The sequence below is a fragment of the Rana temporaria genome, chromosome 4, assembly GCF_905171775.1.
Source record: "Rana temporaria chromosome 4, aRanTem1.1, whole genome shotgun sequence".
Taxonomy (NCBI): Eukaryota; Metazoa; Chordata; class Amphibia; order Anura; family Ranidae; genus Rana; species Rana temporaria.
Window position 1 is genome coordinate 339,612,688 of NC_053492.1, and position 26,643 is coordinate 339,639,330.

Genomic DNA, 26,643 nt, shown 5'->3' on the forward strand with positions numbered 1-26,643 from the left:
AACCCTTTTATCACCCCTTCCCTGCCATTTATACAGTGTCAGTGCATATTTTTTGCACCGATGACTGTAATAATGTCACTGGTTCCCAAAAAAGGTGTCCGAGCTGTCCGCTGCAATGTCACAGTCCTTAAAAAAAAAAATATTATAATATATATATTATATATATAATCTGATCACTGCCATTACGCAAGAAAAAAAGAAATGCCAGAAATATATCCCCTATTTTGTAGACGCTATAACTTTTGCACACACCAATCAATATACGCTTATTGAGATTTTTTTACCAAAAATATGTAGCAGAATAGAATATTGGCCTAAATTGATGAAGACATTTTATTTTAAAAAAAAAATGTATTGGATATGTTTTATAGCAGAAAGTAAAAAATGTATTTTATTTTTTCAAACCAGTGGTAATCAAATACCACCAAAAGAAAACTCTATTTATGGGAGAAAAAAAGGACATAAATTTTATTCGGGTACAGCGTCGCACGATCGCGCAATTGTCAGTTAAAGTAACAGACTGCCATATCGCAAAAAATGGCCTGGTCAGGAAGGGGGGGGGGGGGTAAAACCTTCTGGAGCTGATGTTGTTAAACGCATTGATAGTCTCTTTTTGTTAATTTTTATGGCCTGTGTCTTATCCTAGCATCAGTATGCGCACTCTACAAGAACCTTCAGGGCAGGGAGGTCTAGCGTTGCCTGATCTATATAAATATTTATTGGCAGGGCAAATGGTGTTTGCAAGGCACTGTTTTTTTGAGGGATGATGAGGATGCTGCCAAGGTGCTGGAGGCCGCGATCATTGGGTCTTACGAGGGACTATCTAATTTAGTGTATAGAGGCTCCCAGGTGCAGTCACCCATAACTGGTTCCATAAGAGTAACTATACGGGCATGGGATAGAGTACAGGTGATCATGCACCGAGACAACTTCCATCTCTCCATCAACTCTGCTGTGGCTTAACCCCAAACTTCCACAGTTTAGAGATACTCCAGATCCAGTCATCTGGCCAAAGGTTGGAATCAAGTGATTGAGGATATTGTGGAAGTTATGTACCTTTAAATCGGCTTAAGGGCAGGTTTCAGTTAAAAAACTTGAACCCGTTTAAAGATACTTGCAGCAGAAACATGCCTTTGTGTCTCAGTTTGGCTCTACTGCCCTTTTATATGAGGACTCCTTGGTTATTTATGGATCCTCTTCGGTGGAATGTTGGAGATGTACGGACTTGCCAGCCGATTTTGACCACATCTTTTGGCATTGTCTGGAAATGCAAATTGTTTGGTTGAAGGTTCATGTGTAAGGTAAGGTCTACCGGATTAGATATATCAGTTTGTAAATGGATAGAAAACGGTCTGAAAGACAGAATTCAGAGAGTCGTGGTTAATGATTCTCACTCTGAATGGTCCAAGGTTATCAGCGGTGTACCCCAAGGTTCAGTGTTGGGATCCTTACTTTTTAATATATTTATAAATGATATTGGGTCTGAGATCAAAAGTAACATTTCTGTCTTTGCAGATGACACCAAACTATGCAGTGGAAAAACGTCCTTACAGGATGTCTCCAATTTACAAGCCGACCTCAATGCTCTAATTGGGCGACTAAGTGGCAGATGAGGTTTAATGTTGATAAATGTAAAGTTATGCACTTGGGGGCTAAGAATATGCATGCATCATACATGCTAGGGGGAGTACAACTGGGGGGGATCTGTAGTGGAGAAGGATCTGGGGGTTTTAGTTGATCATAAGCTCAACAATGGCATGCAATGCCAAGCTGCGGTTTCCAAAGTGAGCAAAGTCCTTTCTTGTATTAAGAGAGGTATGGACTCCAGAGACAGAGATATCATTTTGCCCCTGTACAAATCATTAGTAAGACCTCATCTGGAATATGCAGTTCAGTTTTGGGCCCCAGTTCTCAAAAAGGATATCGGAGAACTGGAGAAAGTGCAGAGAAGGGCAACCAAACTGATAAGAGGAATGGAGGAGCTCAGCTATGAGGAAAGATTAGAAGAACTAAATGTATTCACTCTTGAGAAGAGGAGAATAAGGGGGGATATGATCAACATGTACAAATATATAAAGGGGTCCATATAGTGAACTTGGTGTTGAGTTATTCACTTTACAGTCAACCCTGAGGACAAGGGGGCACTCTCTACGTCTAGAGGAAAAGAGATTTCATCTCCAAATATGGAAAGGTTTCACAGTAAGAGCTGTGAAAATGTGGAACAGACTCCCTCCAGACGTGGTTCTGGCCAGCTCAGCAGATTGCTTTAAGAAAGGCCTGGATACTTTCCTAAATGTACATAATATAACTGGGTACTAAGATTTATAGGTAAAGTTGATCCGGGGTCAATCGATTGCCTCTCGGGGGATCAGGAAGGAATTTTTTCCCCTGCTGCAGCAAATTGGATCATGCTCTGCTGGGGTTTTTTGCCTTCCTCTGGATCAACTGTGGGTGTGGAGTTGGGTGTATGGAATTGCATTGTGTTTTTTTTGTGGTTGAACTGGATGGACTTGTGTCTTTTTTCAACCTGACTAACTATGTAACTAAGGTTACCCACACTTTGCTGGAGCTTCCATCGATGCCAGTCCCTTAACCATTCCAGTTTGCCTCTTGGGGTTGGCTGAGGACTTGGTACCAAAAAATGCGCATAGGATGTTTCTATCCATTACATTTTATGCACGTAAATCCATTATTTTATGCACCATCACTAGCATTTTGGAAGGGTATTGTTAATAAATCGTAACCTTTTTACAAAGCAACATTATGCAACTCGTTTACAGGATAGTGACCCATGTATAGATAGTTCTGGTCTTTGAGACTAGTTGAGCCTGGGTATGTCCAAAAGGCTCTGTGTTGTAAGGCTGAGTTCACACTGGCATTAAGATAAGGCGTTTGAGGGGCCTTAAAAAGGCCCCTCAAATGCCTATGCACAAGATACAATAGACAGCACATACAAGATACAATAGACACTTCCAAATTGAAACCTCATGTTGAGTCTGAAAGCATTTGAAGCCTTTCAACGCCTTCCATTTAAGTCTATGGTAACACCTCACAAATGCTTTGGCAGGCAGTTGCAGGGCATTAAGATCTGTTCATTTACTGCGTGGAGCAGTTTTAAGGCTTGTCAAACGCTTCATAACTGCACATAGGGGGGTTGGGGAGCATTTTTAAAACTCATTAATGCTTGTAAAACGCCTGTCTAATGCCCATACTAAAACCATACAAATGCTATAGGAACTTTTGTTGAGCGTTAGAAATTTAGTCAAGTGTGAACCGCTTTTTTTTTTAAATCAATAAAAAAATATTTTTCAAAATAAATAAACATGGGGGGCGTGGCCTGGACATGGCTGAGTGAGGACGCACATCTTTGGAGCTCCCGGCCTCGTCCTCCTCTATACCGGCCATAAACCTCAAAATACAGGCATGCAATCTGCCAAAGGAGGAAAAAACAGAGGAACACCCAGGCGTACCCGTTCGGGCCTTAAGACGGGAGATTTACACCATTATTTTCACCCTAATACGCCGATATCATCAGGAGCAAGAGTGGCGGCACCACGTGGCACCCCGCATGACGACCCGATAGAGGACTCAGAGCAGGCCCTCTGGACCTTCCACCCGGCTGACCAGCCAACTGACCCCACCGCGCCCGAGACATCCGAGGGAGACCTGGCTATGTCTTCCTCCACTGCGGAACCGGGGGGCGCGTCGACGGAACGGGAGATGCGGGAGATACGAGCACTCCTCCAGGCCCTCCCTACCCGCTCCGACATAGAGACACTAGTGCTCAGGCTGGAGGATGCACACCGTCGGGACTTCCAGGAGGTTCGGGCGGAGGTGTCCACCCTCACGGACAGGGTAACCGCGGGAGAGGGATCTCTGACAACCCTGGAGCAGCGCGTATCCGGCCTGGAGCGAGACAGAGACCTCCACAGAGAAGCGGCAATTACACTCCAGCTGCATCTCGAGGAGGCCGAAGATAGGAGCCGCCGCAACAACCTACGACTTAGGGGCATACCGGAGTCGGTGGAGGCCGAGGACCTGGACGGCACACTGCTGCGGCTGTTCCGAGACGCGCTGGAGAACCCGGAGGAGACGGTGGAGATTGACCGCGCGCTAGGCCAGAAATCAGACGATCCAACCAGGCCCCGAGATGTCGTGTGCCGACTCCTCCGCTACGCGCAGAAGGAGCGCATCGTCAGGAACGCTTGGGACCGTGGCGAGATCCGCATAGGAGACGCAGAGATTAAGATCCTGCCGGACCTCTCGAGAGCAACCCTGCGCCGCCGTGCGATGCTGAAGCCAGTGCTGGACGTCGCCAGACAGCGCGGCTACACATACCGCTGGGGTTACCCTCTCGCGGTGACTTTTCGGAAGGATGGAGAGGCCTTCACCGTCCAAACGCCTGCAGACCTCCCGGCCCTCTTCGATTACCTGGGCACGGATCGGGTGCCAGTACCTGATTGGCTCCAACTCCTGCCTCGGACCCAGGGACGTGGAGGACCCTCGAGATACAGACCCGGCATTTTTATTGACATGGACCATATGATGTATGTACTTTTTTATTGTTGACTGTGCTCTCCTGGTTTTTGCGCCATCGATCTATACATATTACACTGATTTCTTTGAAGCTTTTTGATGTGCCGCAGACTTAGTAGTGCTCAGCTATAATATAATATCCGTTTATTATTACCTTCCCCTTCCCCCTCCTTTCCCCTTTCCCCCCCCCCTCTTTCGGTCCGTTGTCATAGTAAATTATTCTATACACCTGCTTGTGTGAGAGAGATACATATGTATATTTCCCTACTTTAAGCCTACTATTGAATTGGTCTTCTTTTGCTCTTTGAGTATAGTGCACACTTTATATTCTATGTATATGTATGTTTGTGTGTACACATATGTGCGCACATATATATACATATATATTTTATTTTTTCCTTCTTTTTAAGCGATCTTATACTGTTCGTATATTGTTTTTATTGCCCCCTTTACTCCTCATTTCTTTTTCTTTTTAAAATGGACCTTATAGAGTCTATCGAGCAACACAAATTTGATTTTCTGGATGAACTTTATACATTATTTCCTACCAATTTCTTTAGCCCCCTAGTCCATTCTAGAACGTGGTCTGATATTAAATATAAAGACACATGTACTAGAATGAGACGCATAGAGGACCTCACCATCTCTGCCAATCAACAATGGTGGGATTGCTTCTTTTTGAAGCAATATTTTGCCTCTAAAATTTCACCCAGGGGACTTCGGGTTCTTAAAGGGTGTTCCTTTTTGAATCCTGATGCCTCCACCGAGTGGGAAGGCATAGCTGAGTTCTGCACCCAGAAATGGATTCAGATTCTCATCAAGCATAGAACTGAACGTTGCCTTCTTTTGCAACAGAAAATTATAGATAATATTACCAACTTTTATTCCACATACTCTTCCCTACCCATTTTATGGTTAAAAATGTTTAAAATTAATACTAAAAAAAGTGAAGATGCTTTAATTCAAAATAAATTACACAAATTTAGGAGAGATTTAAATGACTACATATATAAAAGAGTTTTCAATTGGAAAAAAGCCTTGTCCCATTCTACTCCTGTACCACTTATGTCCCTGAATTTGGTACCAACATTTACTCAACATCTAACCGACACTTCCATCATTCCATCAAAAAGGATGTCATCTTCCACTGATAGACTGACACCCTCTCCCACGGTTTATAGTTCCGACATCATCAGCTCTGATAGTCTACCAGCCCACCCCTTTCCGGTAGAATCCTCCCATCATACAGCGCATCCTAGTATTCCTGTTATGGATGTCCTGTCTTGCCATGATGATTGTGGGCCTAGTGTAGTGCCTATTGACACTACACCAGTCTCCTTTGGAGGCTCCTCCGATATTATTCCTGCTTCTTTTTTATTGCAGACCCCCCTACCAAAGCCTCTATCTTCCCAATTAAAAAGAAAGCACACAGACGAGGCACGAGAGGAGGCAGGGGGAAACATAAATCCTCACTCTCCGCGTCCAGACAAATTGCGGAAACTGTGAAGATTTATAACTTATCCTCTCTCACTTTGAATGGGCAGGAACTTTCATTGTTAGCCAAAGGTCTCAATTTTGCTCCTACTATGTATCCCAATTCCTTTACTATGTTTAAAGATCTAAATAAATTTATTCGTAATCTTACGTTAAAAAGACATTTTAATATGAAAACTTCAGCTGTCCCTGTAGAGGCCCAACTACCAAGTGACAATCCGCCTACTTTGGATACTTCTGCTGACCTCCAGGCTATCCAGGATCTTTGTGATCTATGGAATGCCGATGGAGATAATGGAGAAGATGAGGATCTATTGGTATGGTCCCAATATACCCACTCTCCTCGCTCCATAACCCACACTCCGTTTAGACCCAAGTCCATTTTTAACCCTACACAGTCCAAGGGCCCCTACCTTTCAACTTTTTATCAGGTAGTTTTCAAGGAGCTCACCGACTTGTGCAAGTCGGACCCCTCTGGTGCTACTCGGTTCCATAGTAACCTCCAACCCTCTGAACATTCAGCTCTAAAATCACTAAGTAACAATCCTGATATTATTATTAGATCTGCCGATAAGGGAGGGGGGATTGTTATACAAGACAAGAATGACTATATGACTGAGGCTAGACGATTACTCTCAGATAAAGATACATATGAGAAACTTAAATATGACCCCCTGCCAAAATTTGTAGTTGAGTCATCTGATATTGTTCAGCGGGCCCTCCTCGATGGAACGCTGAGCAAGGTAGAGGCTGCTTTTTTCCGAAAACCCTTTTTTCAAGTTCCGTACTTGTACCATTTGCCTAAGATACATAAGGATGCTAATAATCCACCTGGTCGTCCCATTGTTGCTTCCATGGATAGCATCACCACCAGTTTCTCGCTCTACATTGATCATTTCCTACAACCACTCGCCCAAGCCCTCCCATCCTATATTCGTGATGGTACCCATCTAATCGAGTTGTTGACCCCTTATACCTGGGAGCCTTCGTACCGTTGGCTATCTCTTGATGTTTGCTCGCTTTACACTTCCATACCACACTCTGTGGGATTAGAGGCTGTTTCACACTTCCTTAATGACGATTGTAGTCTAAGCATACAACAGATTGAGTTCATCCTTTTGTCAACTCGTTTTTGTTTAGAACACAATTATTTTCAGTTTGATGATGATCTTTTTCTACAAAAGCAAGGCACAGCCATGGGTGCAAATTTTGCACCAAGCTATGCCAACCTGACCATGGGTCGATGGGAGGCTAGCTATATAGATAAAAACAACCCCTTTTCGGCACATGTCGTGTTCTATGGTCGCTATATAGATGACATTATAATGATCTGGGATGGGTCTATTGACTCCATTACCAATTTCTTAGCATACTGCAATAACAACTCCTTTGGACTGACTTTCACTTCAGCCAGTGACCCCGAATCGTTATGCTATCTGGATCTGGAACTCTTTCACGATCATATCATTGGTGCTAGGAACTTCACCAAACCGACCGCTGTGAATTCGTACCTCCACTATTCTAGCTGCCACCACCCCAAATGGATCAATAATGTTCCCAAAAGCCAATTTAATCGTCTTAGACGTAATTGTACCAGATTGGAGGACTACAAATCTTTGAGTGTTAATCTTAAAGATAAATTCATCGTCAAAGGTTATCCTCCTAACCTCGTGGAATCCGCTTGTAATAATTATGATTCGGATTCCCTACCTTTATCTAAGAAAACAGACCAGGCCCCCACTACCCGTTTCATTACCCAGTATCACGCTAAATATAAAAAAATGGAAAATATTATTAAAAAACATTGGCCCATTCTTATTCAGGATCCCCACCTGTCCTCATCCATAACAGCTCAGCCTAAATTTGCCTACCGTAGGGCGCCCAGCGTCAAGAGTAAAATTGCTCCTAGTAAAATAAAATCCTCTGGTAATACTAAACTTAATAGGCTCAAACAACTCACGCTCATTCCTCTTGTCGGAATGTTCCAATGTAAAAAGGCCCAATGCTTGACTTGTTCCTATGTTAAGCATGGACAAAAAAGTTTTGTCATTCATGACAAAACGTATAATTTGAATTCCTTTTATAACTGTTCGACGACTTATGTCATTTATTGCATCTCTTGTCCTTGTGGACTTTTTTATGTGGGTAGAACTATTAGAGCGCTTCGTACTAGATTTGGGGAACATCGACGTGCTGTTCATGCTGGGGACCCCAAGTCTAGTATTGCACGTCATTTTGCCATTAACCATCACAAGGATATCTCTCTCCTGCAGGTATGGGTCATTGAGGCTATTCCTGAAACCCCTACTGCAGTTGAGAGATTTCAGCGCCTATGCAGACAGGAAACTTTCTGGATTTATTCTTTAAACACGATGTCGCCTCATGGCCTCAACGAGGAAATTGAGACGAATAATATCATTTAATGTATGCAGGTTGTTCCTATTTTTCCTACTTCCAACAGATTTTGCCCTTTGGTTAAGGATAGTTCTTTGTACTTTTCATATTCTCATATTTTTATATATATGCATAGAAACCCCTCCCCCTTTTTTTCTGATACGTATTTGATACATGCACGGGGTACTACAGGATTACCTTGTGTAATAGTTTTTTGGTCATCTATTGTGTCATTATCTATAGATACACTGTGCATTACATGCACCAGTGTATCATTAATATTTTGAATTATCATCAGTTTTATGTGTATATATATGTACATATATATATATATATATATATATATATATATATATATATATATATATATATATATATATATATATATATATATATATATATATATATACACACCTTGATTTATGATTAGTTTTGGATGTGTCGGTTCTATATTCTATCTTCTATTGTACAGATTTTATTTCATATACATATATGGTGAACCTATGATCTTTTATGGATCAGATACTATTATTAATTAATAATTTTTTGACCTTTTGAGATTTATACTTATTTTTATTTTTATTTTTATTTTCATATTGCTCCATTATTTATTGTTATTTATTTATTATTCATCCTTATATATTTTTTGTATACAATTTTTTTGGTATATATATTATGTAAGTGTATAAATTATATTAACATATCCTACCCACACAGTGATGTTCATCCAAAATCAATGCCTAGACATGCCTGTTACAATGACATGATATATTGCTGTTCGTTTTTTCAAATCTGTTTTTTAAATTGTTTTTTAAATTGATCCCATTTCCAAAAGTCCTTTTTTAATCATATATCTTTTTTAATCATATTTGATTTAATCATTCATTACTAGCAGTGTATTTCCCCAGTTTATTCCATATGAATTCCTTCCTTTTATTGTGTGTATCTGCCCACTGGCGCCGCTGACCAATCATGGCATTCCCTTGCTTATTTATTATGTCCGCTCCTATTGGACAGCATGGATCTGATGAACCAGCGGAGGCTGAGAAACGCGTCATCCCATTGGCTGTCCGAAGCCCCTACGTCACTTCCGGTTATACGGCGATACGCTGCGTTCCACGCTGGAACGCACGCCGCTTCTGGTGCAGCATCTACGGCTCCCGTTCTCTGTGGGGTTCCCCTAAGGCTACCAAACATCTAGGACCTTTATTTACATCACCCGGGGGACTAGGATAAGAGACCAGCCTGTTGCATTGCTGACTACGAGTTGTGACATCGGACCAGCCGTCTCCTCCATAACATGCCTGTATTTATACTGGTTTTGTGAGTAGCCCTTTTTTACTGTGCAAATTGCTTTAATTAAATACCTACTTACTGCACTTAGGTTGGCGCATTTTCTCTTTTTTTATACAGACCCGGCAGGGGAGCCCGCCAACAAGGTCGCGGTCGGAGAAGGCAACGTGTACCATCAGGAGAAGCAAACCGTGAGTAGGCCGTAGGCCACAATCCCCACTCCCGGTACCCCACGCCTCTATGTTACGCCGGAGACACTCTCTCCCCCCCTGCCAAGAGATTAGATTTATGATGTCACTGGACGGTTGATGGCCGAGGAAACCCACATATTGAGACCCAATGCGCGAGTGGAGGTGGGATGTACCCCGAGACGCAGCTTAGTGAACTGGTCACCCAACTCAAACATTCCCCCTGGGCTCCCGCGCTGTTAGAGCGTGCCCTTACCCCCGGTCTCCCGGACAAGGACAGATGAAGCTCGAACCCTGGGGCTGTTAGAATGGTTACATTCCCTGCCACCCACAGTGGAGATCCCCCCCCCCCCCTCATTACTTTTTGAAGCTGGACTTTTAGAGCTTGGAGGGAACACCACCATTCCCAGGATGGAGGAGTCCCAGACGCTACATGGGCACTAAAAGCGCTAAAAGCTGGCGACCCACTGGGCACCCGCGCTGTTAGAGCGCGCCCTAATCTATAAACCTGCTACGCTCCAGCCCACCATCACCAACACCACCTACTGACCGCGCAGTTGAAGACCGGTCCACATTGTTTAATGGACCAAGTACTGGACATACTATTTCAACCTAGTTGCCCATGCTGGTAGGGTGAGGGTGGTCGCTACCCCAGGAGTGTCGGGGATATCTCCCCCCCTGGGAGAAGGGTTCGTTCCTAATGATGGAGAATGTATAAGGGAAAGGGACATGGGACAGCTCACAACTTAGGCCGGAGCTGGGAGGAGGGTAATACGCTCTGAGATCTGCAAGCCATACGCATGTTGAGAGAAGTGGGACGATGTGTTGGATGGATAGCTCGGGGTGGAGGGAGATACTGGCAGTTTGGGAACGTTGTATAGGGAGAGAAGGGGACACGATGTGATTCAGACATGCGGTCTGGAAGCTGGTTGTTCCCAGACCCGCTCATTTCTGAGATTGCGGACGGGTAAAGTGAGATTTAATGTTCAATACGTTCTGTTTTGCACTGCTCTTATTATTTTTGTTCATATTTTATGCTGAGAGACTTGGTTTTTTCTCTCCTATTATTTTCACTAAACCAATACTGTATTACCATTGATTGCATTACTGTTACTGTAGACTAACAACTGTTTTGGCCGTGGGGGATGGACGGAGTCGGGAGCTCGCGCCATCGGCTCTGTCTATCCACCGACCCACATAGGACTGCGCTCATACACCAGTTAACACTGGTGAGCGTGCTAGCTGTTTAAAGCTATATTAGTTTTCTCCCAGACCACACCACCTGGTGCTGGTTACTTTTCTATTTCTTCTCTATTCTTTCCTTGCTCCCCGTCTGGGGACACAACCAACCCGGTGAACCACTACACCTGAACTACTCAACCTACCCCCCCCCCCCCCCTGCCCGCGGACATGGACGCCCTGACGGTATTCTCACTAAACGCCAAGGGCCTGAACACACCCGAAAAACGTAAGATACTGCTACATGACATCCGAGCACAGAAGGCAGACATTGTCTTCATACAGGAGACACATTTTAGGGAAGATAAATTACCTATACTGAAAAGCAGGCACTATCCCACGGTATATCACTCATCCTATACGGAGGCGAAATCCAGAGGTGTCTCGGTCCTTATTGCGGCCGGAGTGCCCTGGACACTGAATGAGGTGAGAAGGGACCCTGAGGGACGTTTTTTGTTCATAAAGGGACGGATAGGCACCTCAGTGATCACTCTAGCTAACCTGTACGCCCGAATGAACACCAGGTAGACTTCCTGACCAAACAACTTAAGGTTCTGACGCGATTTACCGCTGGACATTTGATTATGGGTGGGGACCTCAACATGCCCCTATCACCACAAGATGACACGTCCTCGGGTCTATCCTCAATGACTGCTAAAGCACGTAGTAGAGCACAGGCAGCACTCCACCAATCTCAGTTGGTGGACGCATGGCGGCTGTTCCACCCAGGTGAAAAAGACTTCACCTTCTTTTCCAGGCCGCACCAAGTCTATTCCCGAATCGATTACTTCCTAGTGCTACATAGGAATTTGAGTGCAGTTAGGGGGGTCACCATAGGCCCAATTACATGGTCGGACCATGCTCCGGTCACGTTGATCTACGCCCTGACGGATCTCCACTCCGAAAGGAGACACCCATGGCGCCTGAATGAGTCCTTAATACAAGACCCTGACATTATAGCAGATGTAACGAAAGAAATGACAAACTATTTCACAGACAACACCACCCCTGACAGCAGACCAGAAGTAGTATGGGAGGCCCATAAGGCGGTCGTGCGCGGCGTCCTTATCAAGCATGGAGCTAGGAAGAAAAAACTAAGGACAGAACAACTAAATAACCTACTATCTAAATTACAAACACTAGAGAAGCAACATAAACAAACCCCCACGGAACAGCGAGGAGTAGAGCTAGACACAGTACGTAGGCAGATTACAGATGTTCTGACATACAAGGCAAAGGCCGCGCTCCAAATCTGTAGACATAAAGTCTATGAGGCGGGGAATAAATGCGGGAAGATGCTGGCGAGATCTCTACGATCCCAGACCGGTGCATCCTATATTCCACACATAGCTGACCGTGAAGGCCAGAAAACATCACTACCACAATCCATCTCCGAGGTATTTAGAGAATACTATGGAACCCTGTACAACCTACCCCCGAAACGCCGAGACACTGACATAGCCGCGATGCGCGACTACTTATCCTCGTCAGACATGCCGACACTACCCACGGACACCAGAGATCTGCTAGAAGAACCCATTACCCTTCCTGAACTACAGTCGGCTCTGTGCGCTACCAAACCAGGCAAGGCACCGGGGCCAGACGGGCTGACCGTGACTTACTATAAGACGTTCCTTCAAACTCTAGGGCCTAAGTTGGTATCACTGTTTAACATGCTGGGTGCTGGCGGGAAGCTTCATGTCTCCACACTGGAAGCACAGATAGCGGTCATACCTAAAGAAGGAAAGGACCCAGGTCAGTGTGGTAGTTACCGACCTATCTCGTTGCTAAACGTAGACCTTAAGCTCCTCACCAAAATCCTGGCATGTAGGATCCAAAATCACCTCCCGAACCTGATCCACTTGGACCAGGTGGGCTTTGTTCCCTCAAGAGAAGCGAGGGACAACACTGCCAAAGTCCTGAACCTTGTCCACAGAGTAAGCACCACCAAAACACCGTGCGTCTTCGTTAGCACCGACGCCGAAAAGGCGTTCGATCGCGTAAATTGGCAATTTATGTTTCAAACGTTGTCGCATATCGGATTGGGCAGTAAGATGCTCAGCTGGATAGAGGCGACATATACTGACCCATCCGCTAGGGTTAGAGCCAATGGGGTCCTATCCGGACCGTTCCAAATAAGCAATGGAACACGACAGGGCTGCCCCCTGTCGCCACTGCTATTTGCCCTTACGCTGGAACCCTTCCTACGTCATGTCAGGCACAACCCGACCATATCCGGAGTCAAGCTGGGAAGAGGAGAGTACAAGGTGTCCGCCTACGCGGATGACCTGCTCTTCTCCTTAGTTGACCCGATGGTGTCCCTCCCCAGTCTCATGCGAGAATTTGAGACATATGGACAAATATCTAACCTTAAGATCAACATGGGCAAGTCGGTGGCGATGGGAGTGGGAATCCCGGACTCATGCTTAGAGCGACTCCGCGGCAGCACTAAACTACAGTGGACGGACACAGCCCTACACTACCTCGGCACACACATCCCCCCGACCCTCGCCCAAACATTTCGTCTAAATTTTCCGCCACTACTAAAAGCTGTCCAAAAACTACTAGACCAATGGACCACCGGCCTTCACTCCTGGTTCGGGAGATGCAATATACTAAAAATGTCTATACTGCCAAAGTTCACATACCTCCTACAAGCCCTCCCCGTACATATACCAGCAGATTATTTCAAACAAGTCCAGAATGTATTTAGGACCTTCCTGTGGGCCGGAAAACATCCCCGGATACGCAGATCGGTGCTAACTATGCCCAAGATATACGGGGGAATGGCCATGCCTGACATCCGGGCGTACTACCATGCTGCCCATCTCAATCGCCTCATTGACTGGGGTCGACACAGGGACATAAAATTGTGGCCTCACATAGAACAAGCCCAGAGCGAGACTCCACTGCAGACAGCCCCGTGGTGCCTCGCGGCACTCCCCAGACTGGTACGCGACCACCCGCTGATAGGCACCACGATTAAGGTGTGTGCTAAATTACTATCCAGAACAGGACCGACACAGGGAGTTTCACCCTTATATCCAGTGCTGGGCAACCCAAACTTTCAGCCAGGTTTACGGGATGGGAGTTTCCAAAACTTGAGGGACCAGGGAATGCTTAGGGCCTCCCACTATAGTGTGGCCGGCCGCTGGAGAACCCTGACAGAACTGACAGACCCGACTGGAAACTACAGTTTAAATTTCCTGGCAGCAACTCAGCTTCATCACTTCCTTCGCTCCTTGCCACTTCCCGACACAAGGATGCAAACACTGACACCCTTGGAGGAGCTGTGCTCGGGCACTGATGCCCTACCGCATGCCCTGTCCATCTTGTATACCACACTCCTGACGCCACCGGACGGCTACCTAATCCCATGCATAGTCAAATGGGAACATGACCTACACTGCTCATTCTCGACAAAACGAAAACAAAACATATTGACTTTTACACATAAATCTTCCATCTGCACAAAAGTGCAGGAAACGAACTATAAAATCATGACACGCTGGTACCGCACACCAGCTCTCCTCAGTAAACTATACCAGACAACGTCCGAACTGTGCTGGCGCTGCCAGAGCGAAACGGGTACGTTACTACATATCTTTTGGTCCTGCCCAAAACTGAAACCCTTCTGGTCGGAGGTCAAAAAGATCTCCCAGACGTTTACGGAACGACAGCTCCCTGACGACCCAGCCTTCTATCTACTACACGCTACTGACATCCCGACCCGTGTGTATAAGAAGTCGATTCTCAGACACCTCTTTGACGCCGCCAAAGCCTGCATTCCACTTTGCTGGAAGTCCCCCGATCCACCGACCGTGGCAATGTGGCTACATAAGGTGGACGACATTGGAAGATTGGAAGACCTGACCCTATCAAACCAGGACAGACAGGAATCCTACAAAAATACATGGCAACTGTGGAACGTACACAAATACTCAGACGAGGGACAGTCCCTCAGAGGCCCACCGCTCTAGGGCTGAACGAGGCTAACAGCAGCCCCAGCCTGAATGGAGCAGAGGACGATGACCCAAACCCAATATAGATAAATCTGCAAGACAAGCGGGCCCGGAGATGCGGGTGTCCATGCCCGCGAACCCCCCCCCCCCCCCCCCCTTTTTCTTCTTTTTCTACTCTTATTCCCATACTTCCCTCGGGCACTGGTGCTGTCCACCAACCCCCTTTCTACCTCTAACTACTATTTCTTAGAAAACAGGAAAATATGGGCGTATCGACGGGTCATGTTTATAGGACTTAGATGAATATGACTGTATAACTGATATGCACTTAACTTGCGAGTTTATGCTCACCACTGTATGTTGCACTTTTGCTGTGATCTGTGCGAGATCGCCCGTTGTATTGTATAAATAAAGAATTTTGAAAAAAAAAAAAAATAAACATAACAAATACATACCCAAAGGAATATGTGGGACTGTGTTTTTTCGTCATCACCCAATAGCTTATCAAACATGTTAATAAACTGAAACAAAAAGAAAGTCTGGATTAGTATAGGACGGTGCTAAACCTAGCTTTCCTAAACCTTCAACTGACAATAACAGACATTTTAAGAACTTAAATAGAACAAACACTGTACGAAACCAAACTGTAAGTTAAATGATAAAAGCGCCCATCAACCTTTACATTCTTATTGTATTATAGATGTCCTAACTTACCTATGTTATAACTAAAATCTCACATAAACTTAAACAGAGGTAATGTAATTTTTGGTTATAGGGTGACGTCGTGTGGTCTCTGCCTCTCTATTGTGCTTTTGCGTTGTCACCCAGCCAGGTGTGCCTCCGATGGAGACAGCAAGCGGCTGTTTTAACACACATTATGCAAGCATGATACACTGTGGTCACCATCAGGAAACCTGTCCAGAGAAATGCAATATTACCACTTCTCTAGCGCATGTATGTATAGAATAATTGGCTGCAGATGACCATCAGTAATGAGATGCAATAAAGAGGCTGAAAAAGGTAAACAAGGGTTTCATTTAACAATGCCAACTGTTTATGTTACAAGTTGTTTTCACGGCATTTAACTATAGCCTTCTATGTCAAACTCATCAAATCTATCAAACTCCATCTCAAACATGAAACTTTGTCCGATCTCATCTCCCTAGAAACAAAGGGATTGCTTTACTAAATATGGAGATTGCAAAATCTGGTACAGCAGAACAGTATACATTCAGCTTCTAACTTCAGCTTGTTCAATTAACCACTTAAGACCCGAACCTAAAGGACCATGGCCAGTTGTTGCGATTCGGCACTGCGTCGCTTTAACTGACAATTGTGCGGTCGTGCGACGTGGCTCCCAAACAAAATTGCCGTCCTTTTTTTCCCCACAAATAGAGCTTTCTTTTGGTGGTATTTGATCACCTCTGCGGTTTTTATTTTTTTGCGCTATTAACAAAAATAGAGCGACAATTTTGAAAAAAATGCAATATTTTTTACTTTTTGCTATAATAAATATCCCCAAAAAATTTATATATAAAAAAAAAAAAAAAATCCTCAGTTTAGGCCGATACGTATTCTTCTACCTATTTTTGGTAAAAAAATAAAAAAAAATTGCAATAAGCGTTTATCGATTGGTTTGGGCAAAATTTATAGCGTTTACAAAATAGGGGATAGTTTTATAAATTTTTGCGACATTATGGCGGACACTTCGGACAATTTTGACACATTTTTGGGACCATTGTCATTTTCACAGCAAAAAATGCATTGTTTACTGTGAAAATTACAATTGAAGTTTGGGAGTTAACCACAAGGTGGCGCTGAAGGGGAAAAGTGTGACCTCATATGTGTTTCTAACTGTAGGGGGGTGTGGCTGTAGGTGTGACGTCATTGATTGTGTTTCCCTATAAAAGGGAACACACGATCAATGACGGCGCCACAGTGAAGAACGGGGAGGCTGTGTTTACACACAGCTCTCCCCGTTCTTCAGCTCCGGGGACCGATCGCGGGACTCCAGCGGCGATCGGGTCCGCGATTTTGTTCCCCGCGATTTTGTGCAGATAGAAAAAATAGATCTCAATGCGTCCAGCTGCGAAATTCCGCAGCTATCGGCACATAACCGCAGTGCACTGTGTCAGCTGCGTTTGGTATGAATCTTGAGGGGGAACTCCATGCCAAATTTTAAATAAAAAAATTTGGCATGGGTTCCCCCTACAGGAGCATACCAGGCCCTTGGATCTGCTATGGATTTTAAGGAGACATCCTGTATGCCAAAAAAACGGCATGGGGTTCCCCCCAAAATCCATACCAGACCCGTATCCGAGCAGCAGCCCGGCCGGTCAGGCTGTGCCTGTGCCAGGCTGCATGCCCTCAACATGGGGGGGGGGGGGAAGGTGCTTTGGGGCAGGGGGGCGCCCTGTAGCCCCCCCCACCCCAAAGCACCTGTCCCCATGTTGATGAGGACAGGGCCTCTCCCCGACAACCCTGGCCGTTGGTTGTCGGGGTCTGCGGGAGGGGAGCTTATCGGAATCTGGGAGCCTCCTTTAATAAAGGGGGCCCCCAGATGCCGGCCCCCCACCCTAGGTGAATGAATATGGGGTACATCGTACCCCTAGCCATTCACCCAGCTCTGGGGCCCCCCTCTCTTCTTTAGCTCTTTTACGAGGGGGGGCCTTATTCTTTGAGGTCTTCTGCAAAGGGGGGGGGTGTGTCGGTCTTCACCGCCGTCTGGTTCTCTTCTGCCGGGGGGGGCGCTTTCTTCTTTAGCTCTATTACAGCGGCCCCCCTCCCGGGCTTCTTCGACGGGGGGTGCCCGGGCTTCTGTCACCTTCTGCCTTCTTCTTCGACACGTCGCTTCCTCCCGATGTAATGCCGTGTGTGTGGCTCGCACCGATTTATATAGGCCTCTTATGACATCAGGAGCATGATGGGACTGTGACGTCATAAGAGGCCTATATAAATCGGTGCGAGCCACGCACACGGCATTACAGCGGGAGGAAGCGTTGTGTCAACATCGAAGAAGAGAAGAAGGCAGAAGGCGACAGAAGCCCGGGCACCCTCCGCCGAAGAAGCCGGGAGGGGAGCCGCTGTAAAAGAGCTAAAGAAGAAAGCGCCCCCCCGGCGGAAGAGAACCAGATGGCGGTGAAGACCGACACACCCCCCCCCCCTACTGAAGACATCGAAGAAGGCGGCCCCCCTAGTAAAAGAGCTAAAGAAGAGAGGGCGGCCCTGGAGCCGACTAATCAATTACTTTAAAAACCCTGTGTAGTGTGTTTTTTTACATATTTTTTTTCCGCCAGGTGAATGGCTAGGGGGTACGATGTACCCCATATTCATTCACCTAGGGTGGGGGGCCGGCATCTGGGGGCCCCCTTATTAAAGGAGGCTCCCGGATTCCGATAAGCTCCCCTCCCGCAGACCTCGACAACCAACGGCCAGGGTTGTCGGGAAGAGGCCCTGTCCTCATCAACATGGAGACAGGTGCTTTGGGTGGGGGGGCTACAGGGCGCCCCCCTGCCCCCAAAGCACCTACTCCCCCATGTTGAGGGCATGCGGCCTTGGGGGGGTTAAGGAAGCGGGAGGCCGCTCGCTTGTCCCCACCCCTTTCCTGACCGACCGGCTGCTGCTCGGATACGGGTCTGGTATGGATTTTGGGGGGAACCCCACGCCGGTTTTTCGGCATACGGGGTGTCTCCTTAAAATCCATAGCAGATCCAAGGGCCTGGTATGCTCCTGTAGAGGGAACCCATGCCGGTTTTTTATTTGAAATTTGGCGTGGAGTTCCCCCTCAAGATTCATACCAAACGCAGTGCTTGGTATTGGCAGGGATCCAAGTCGGATCCCCGTTCAATATCGTGCCGCGGCTAAACGCAACCGCAGCTAAAAGCACTGTACAAATGCAGCTAATTGCTGTGCCTGGATTCTTGAATTCCAGCAAAACATAAGCATGCTTTTAGCTGCGGCAAAACAGCCGTTTGTCTGAAAGGGGCCTTATTAGTAACTAGAAAAATGTCTGATGGTTTAATTTCTTATGCTTTATATATCCTTGGCTTGAATAAGAAATTCAAGAGAGACAAGTATGACAGCGGTAAAAGATCACCTGGTATATGATCATACTGTATGATCATATACCAGGTGATCTTTTACCGCTGTCATACTTGTCAGCCTTGAAAAAGTATTCATACCCCTTGAAATTTTGTCATGTTAAAATCCCAATAAAATACATTTGTTTTTGGTTATATGTGCTAGACCAACACAAAGTGGCACATAATTGTAAAGTAGAAGGAAAATGATAAATGGTTTTCAGATTTTTTTTTTACAAATAAATATCTGAAATGTTACATAGTAAATGAGGTTGAAAAAAAGTCCATCAAGTCCAACCTATGTGTATGATTATATGTCAGCATTACATTGTACATCCCTGTATGTTGTGGTTGTTCGGGTGCTTATCTAATATTTTTTTTTAAACTATCGATGCTCCCCGCTGAGACCACCGCCTATGGAAGGGAATTCCACATCACTGCTGCTCTTACAGTGAAGAACCCTCTACACAGTTTAAGGTTAAACCTCTTTTCTTCTCATTTTATGTGTGTCGTGCATTTGTATTTAGCCCCCTTACTCTGATACCCCTAACTAAAATCTAGTGGAACCAATTGCCTTCAGAAGTCACCTAATTAGTAAATGCAGTCCACCTGTGTGTAATTTAATCTCAGTATAAATACAGCTGTAATGTGAAGCCCTCAGAGGTTTGTTAGAAAACCTTAGTGACCAAACAGCATCATAAAGGCCAAGGGACAGTTTAAAGCAGGGTTAGGTTATACAAAAATATCCCAAGCTTTGAACATCTCACAGAGCACTGTTCAATCCATCATTCAAAAATGAAATAAGTATGGCACAACTGCAAACCCACCAAAACAAGGCTGTTTGTTATTGGCAGGATCACCAGGTGTAATAAAAGGGAGAAAATAAAGCCTAAAAATGAAAGTGGTTGTAAAGGCTGAAAGATTTTTTACCATTCTATGCAGGAAGGTAAAAAGCCTTCAGTGTGCACCTTCCGTCTCAGGCCCCATAATACTTACCTAAGCCCGATCTCAATCTAGTGATGTGCACAAGACCCGAGGGCTCTCCTGGGTCTCTCCCTCCAGATTGAACGAGATGTAGAAGCAGGATCCATTTGCTCCCACTGCTGTCAATCATGGCCAGTGAGGCTGGAGCGGGGCTGAGCCGTGCTCTCCGAGTCTTATGGACGCAGAGAGCCGGCTCGGGAGCAAGCACACACGAGTGCCCCCACAGCAAGCGGCTTTGGGCACTCAGCAAGGAGGAGAGGCCCAGAGCGCTGGCCAGGAACCCGAGACGAGGAGACTTCTCTGTGCAAAACAGAGCAGGAAAGTATAAAATGTTTGTTATTATTTTTAAATAAAATTTTTTCCTTTACAATGAATTTATTGCAGCCCCCACTTCTAAGGATTGGTACTGTGAGCTGCAATATACTATTTTTTTTTGTTTTGTTTACTTTTATGTTCTTGTGGGTGTGTTACTTCGGGTCAAATGTTCTTGATAGTGTTCGGGCCTAGCGACTGACTACTGCATCCTGGGAGATGAAGGAGAAGGTCATATGCTCCCACACATACCAGGTATTTTTAAGGGCACTTACACACTAAGGGCCGGATTCAGATACATTGGTGTATCTCTCCGCAGGGCGTAACGTATCTCAGATACGATACGCCGCCGTAATTTAGGCCGCAAGTTCCGTATTAAGAAAGAACTTGCGCTCTATGTTACGGCGGCGTAACGTATCTGGTCCGGCGTAAGCACATGTAATTCAAATGTGGATGATGTGGGCGTGTTTTATGTAAATTCACTGTGACCCCACGTATTTGACGTACTTTACGAACGGCGCATGAACGTAAATTACGTCCAGCCCTATTCGCGAACGACTTACGCAAACGACGTAAAATTTTCAAATTTCAACGCGGGAACGACGTCCATACTTAACATAGGATACGCCTCATATAGCAGGGGTAACTATACGCCGGAAAAAGCCTAAAGTAAACGACGTAAAAAAAATGCGCCGGGCAAACGTACGTTTCTGAATCGGCGTATCTAGCTAATTAGCATATTCGACGCGTAAATATACGGAAGCGCCACCTAGCGGCCAGCCTAAAATTGCAACTAAGATACGACGGCGTAAGAGACTTAAGCCGGTCGGATCTTAGTCAAATCTATGCGTAACTGATTCTATGAATCAGGCTCATAGATACGACGCTGCACACTCAGAGATACAACGGCGTATCTGGAGATACGCAGGCGTATCTGGAGATACGCCGTCGTATCTCCTACCTGAATCTACCCCTAATTTGTTACTTTGTCCAGCATGGGTAAAGAAAGAGGCACATTTTAAATCAGTACATCAAAAGACAGGAAGATGGAGCCAAGCATTTTTGCGTTGTGTACACACGATCGGAATTTACGACAACAAATGTTCAATGGGAGCTTGTTGTCAGAAATTCTGACCGTGTGTAAGCTCCATCGGACATTTGCTGTCAAAATTTCCGACAACAAAAATTTGAGAGCTGGATCTCAAGTTTTCCCGACAACAAAATCCGTTCTCGTAAATTCCGAGTGTGTGTAGACAATACCGACGCACAAAATTCCACGCATGCTCTGAATCAAGTACGAGACGGAAGCGCTCGATCTGGTAAAACTAGCGTTCGTAATGGACATAGCACATTTGTCACGCTGCAAAATTGTAATCTTTTAATGCAGCGTATTCCTTTCTTCTTTATAATGCTAGAATAATGAAGTGGTTTTGCTGCTGATATTCACACAGAGTTCTGACAAACTGATATTATTTCTGAAGAGCAGTAACAGACTGAAAAGCACGAGACTGAAAAGCGTGAATCATCTCTCAAACTTCTACTAACACGAGATTAGCAGAAGGAGCCCAAAGGGTGGCGCACTTGGTTTTGAACTTCCCTTTTAGAGTGCCGTCGTACGTGTTGTACGCGACCACGTTCTTGGCGATCGGAATTTACGACAACATTTGTGTGACCGTGTGTATGCAAGACAAGTTTGAGCCAACATCCGTCGGAGAAAAATCCTCTGTTTTGTTGTCGGAATGTCCGATCGTGTGTACGCAGCATTACAATCACCTCCCTCTTTTCCATCGCTCAATGCTTAGTGGTTTTAACCTAAGTGAGGATCTTACCTGAAGAGATCAAAGATTGTTAAATAGGTGTAAGCAGTAAGGGCTGAAAAGAAAGAAAAAACAGGATTATATAGTGTGCAAGATGCAAAAAGAAAAAAACAAACAAGAAAAAAAAAAAAAAAAAAAAGTACAAAGTGTACTTTCCTTTGGGAAAAGCTGACACTTATACAGCAGAAGTGCAACTATATTATGTTTTTAGGTGGAAAGGTGTATTAGGGCAGTGGTCATCAACCCTGTCCTGCAGGGCCCACTGTTAGTGGGCCCTGCAGGACAGGGTTGATGACCACTGTATTAGGGGACATATTGGCATACAAAAAATTTCAAATTAAAGCTTATGTAAAGGCAAAACATCATTTTAGATTTGTATAAAGCAGAGAAGAGTTGGCTGAGTGTTTTAGTAATCCAAATTGCTGATGGGGAAGATTTCCTTTTAAGTTGTGGTTGTGTCTCCTGGACAGGAAATACACAGACAACTAAATCGACAGTGTTTTTCTCAAACAAAAAAAATATATATACACATTTTAAGATGAGAATATTGACTGTTTAAACAATATCCTTGACACAAATAAATGTGTGTAAATAATAACATACCCATACTGTTTGTAGAATTGCACCACGTGAGTAAGAATCCTGTGCAAACCACATTTATAGCACCAAACAGCAAAATCTTCCATGACTAAAGCAGAAAGCATATTCCTTGTTAAAATAATGCAACATGAAATACCATACATTATATGCTGTACTAAAAGAAATGTTCAATAAAAAAAAAAAAAAGAAAAAAAAAAAAAAAAACATAGCATTGCATTTAAGGAACATCTTTTATTTTGAACGAACGGAAGACAGGTAGAAAATGTTTGAAGAGAGGGATAGGTGTAATGTGCATTGTTTTCTCATATATTGAGATATATTTAGTATTTGCTTATATAATGCAAAGCTATGATCAAAAGTGGTAATGTGCCTTTGGCCTGTAGACCAGGGGTGTGCAAAGTACAGCCCGCGGGCCACATGCGCCCCGCCAGGCCATTTCTTACAGCCCGCAGATCAAGTCCTTAGTCCTCCTGTCCGTTGTGAAACCTGCTCTGCATATTCACCCCCTGGCAATATGCAGCGCAGGTCCTGCAATTTCTCCCGGCGTCTCACTGTGTTGGCTGCGGGGGACCGTGGGCATCCTAGCAGCCAATGAGGTGCTTTAGTGCAGACCTGTTGCCACCTCCCGGCTCCCGCCCCGCTGTTAACCAGTAACCAGTGTGCAATACCAGCGGGGAAGTCGGGAGGTGCAGCAGGTCTGCACAGCCAGTGTAATGTCTGAGAAGCGCTGGTAAAGTTAAAGTACACGTGCAAGGAGCGGGGCTGCTGTGAGATGGTTACACATGTATGTAGGGTGGGTTGAATGGCTCTGGACGTGGACACCAACATCTGGGGGGCAGCTGATTGGGACACAAACGTGTGTGTGTGGGGGGGGGGGGGGGGGGTGGCTCTGACGGGGGACACAAATATGCAGGCAGGGGTGGGCTGTGATGGGGACACAAATGTGCAGGGAGACTCCGATGAATGATGCGGACACAAAAATGTGGGAGGGATCTAATGGGAACACCAATTTGTGGGGATACCCTGAGTAATGGGGACACTGCGGAATGGGGAAATTGATGGGGACACAGATGTAAAGTCTCATGCACACTGGAAGTTTAGCCACGCTGCATGATGCTCCAGCATTTAGGTACCAGCAAAGGATACAGGAGCACCATCCAGTCCTGCTGTCAGCAGCAAGTCAAATTATATTCTACTCTTTTACTGTGGATTCATTTATAAAATTGTTTTTCCAGCCCGCAAATTTGTGTAAAATATAGAATGTGGTCCTTAGTAAAGTAAAACGTTTGGAGACCCCTGTGGTAGACCATGAAACAGTTTAATATTTCCAGGACACAGGTTACAACTGTGAACATTTTATTGTACTGTCAAATTAATAGTATTGTGCAGGATAGCAACATTTTATCCCCAACGTCTGCCCTTAGTATGATGATCTTTATAGTGTATACTTACTCTGCGGTCTGCGGTCACTAGACGAAACTCCTGCATTAGTTTGCCAAGCAAAGAGCGATGTGTCTTTCGGAAAAGGTGTATGGACCCCTTTAGTAAATGAGATAAGCATATATCATTATGCAAAGGAAAATGTGATGGTTAATGCAAAAAAAAAAAAAAAAAAAAAAAACCACACTTTTTTCAAAAGGGCAACTTTAAACAGCTAAATGAGCATTACAATACATACAAGGTGTGTCTAAAAAGTCCAGTGAATGGTCTGAAATCTCAAACGGCAAGGTGTGTGCGCCACCTAGCGTGGAGTACACGTGACCGTCAGGGTAAACCCCCTATGGGCAGTCGAATGTAGTAAGTGTGAGAGGTAGCAACGAGTGAACATCAAGTTCTGCTACAAAGTGGGTATAATGGTGATGGAGACACGCGATATGTTGGTGATGGGATGGAAACCATGAGCAGAAAATGTGTGTAAAGCGGGGGTTCGCCCCCAAAAAAATTTTTTTAACATTACATTCAGCCGAGTTGTCCTAATGACAATCGGCTGTTTTTTTTATTTTATCCCCGTACATACCGTATGTTCACTGCCGCTTCCGGGTATGTTTTCTGTGGGACTGGGTGTTCCTAATTGATTGACAGGCTTCCGACCGTCGCATACTGCGCGTCACGAGTTGCTGAAAGAAGCCGAACGTCGGTGTGCAGGCGCCGTATGGAGCCGACTCACAGTCCGGCTTCTTTCGGCAACTCGTGACACGCTGTATGCGACGGTCGGAAGCCTGTCAATTAAGAACGCCCAGTCCCGCAGAAGACATACCCGGAAGCGTCGGTGAAAATAGGGGATGTACGGTAATAACATGTAAAAAAACAGCCGATTGTCATTATGACAACTCGGCTGAATGTAATGTTAAAAAAAAAAAATTCGGGTGAACCCCCGCTTTAAGACTGGTTCAAATGCTTACGTGACTGGATGGAAATGACTGAGGATGAGCCTTGTTTGGATCGGCCGTCGAAAAGCAGAACCCCAGACAAGTGCTGGCACGAGATCGGCGACTGACTCTACAATTGATGGCAGAGGAATTGAGTACAAACCATCATCCATGAAGATCTGGGTAAGCAGAAGATCTGTTCCCAGTTTGTGCCGAACAAGCTGACAGAACAGAAAGCAAAACAGATGGAAACCTTTCATTACCATGTGTGAACAGGATCCATCTTTTATGCGAACCATCATCATAGGGCATGAGATCTGGGGCTACCATTTCGATCCAGAAACCAAGCGGCAACCGATGGAATGTCATTCACCTTCTTCCTCGCGACCCTAAAACATCCTGACTAAAGAGCGACGTAAAAGGCGCACGTTTTGCAGACATAACAGCAATCCAAGAATGTGTTAGAGCGGTTCTGTGATCGATTCCTAAAGAGGCCTTTGCTGATGGTTTTCAGAAGCTTTATGAACGTTGCCAAATGTGTGAGTGTTGTGAAGGATGGCAATTATTTTGAAGGCCAATAAGAGCCGGTTCACACAGGGGCAACACGACTTTGGGAGGCGACTTGGACACGACTTGAGTATGAATCATCAGGCAACTTACAAGGCAACTTCAAGTTGCCTCCAGGACAGGAGGCTTTCCAATGGCCTATCAAACAACAATCAGCTATAGCGGCTCAATGTGAAAGTAGCCTAAAGGACTTGTCAAAAACTGCCTAATGTTTTGGGTGAATGGGTAGGTGTACTATGTACACCATACTCATTCACATAGAGGGGCAGGGATCTGGGGACCAGATTCCGATAAGTCCCCTGGCCACATAACCCCACAACCACAGCCCAGGGTTGCGAGGAAAAGGTTCTTGTAACGGTCACCACCGTTTACGACCTTCCATCCCATTCAAGACAGCCTACCGACACTCCAACCAACAGGCAGACCCGATCCATTCCATAAGAATTCCCTCAATAACGAGACTGACAAGCTCTGTTACTGCGTCAAAATATGAACTGTTATTAATGTCCCATCTCATGTAATACATGAATTATGATTCACTTGCCACCCCATGCCCAAAGGGCACAGAGTGGACTCAGACCCAAGAGTTATCAGTGACGCTGACACAGGAGTATCCCCCATCCTCACAAAGTCTCTGGGTGTCCTGTTACAGTTCTTATCCCAATCAACATTGGGAGGAGGATTTTTTATTTATTTTTTTGGTAGTGGGGCGGGCCAAGCCTCCTCTGCCCCTAAGCACCCCAACCCCCATTTTGAGGGCATGTTCGGGGGTGGGGCGCTCTAGCTCACTCCGCCCCTTTTCTGGCCTA

At 45.3% G+C, this 26,643-nt stretch overlaps 1 protein-coding gene across 1 annotated transcript in view; it reads right to left on the minus strand.

Annotated features, from left to right (window-relative positions):
- Positions 1–26,643, minus strand: part of SLC30A6 (solute carrier family 30 member 6) — a 123,198-nt gene that overhangs the window by 82,092 nt on the left and 14,463 nt on the right. Inside the window, exons 2-5 of the mRNA XM_040350761.1 lie at positions 24,351–24,437; positions 22,902–22,986; positions 22,311–22,353; positions 15,562–15,627 (exon numbers count right to left, since the gene is read on the minus strand). Of these exons, the coding sequence (XP_040206695.1) occupies positions 15,562–15,627; positions 22,311–22,353; positions 22,902–22,986; positions 24,351–24,437 (281 nt within the window). The remainder of the gene's footprint in view (positions 1–15,561; positions 15,628–22,310; positions 22,354–22,901; positions 22,987–24,350; positions 24,438–26,643) is intronic.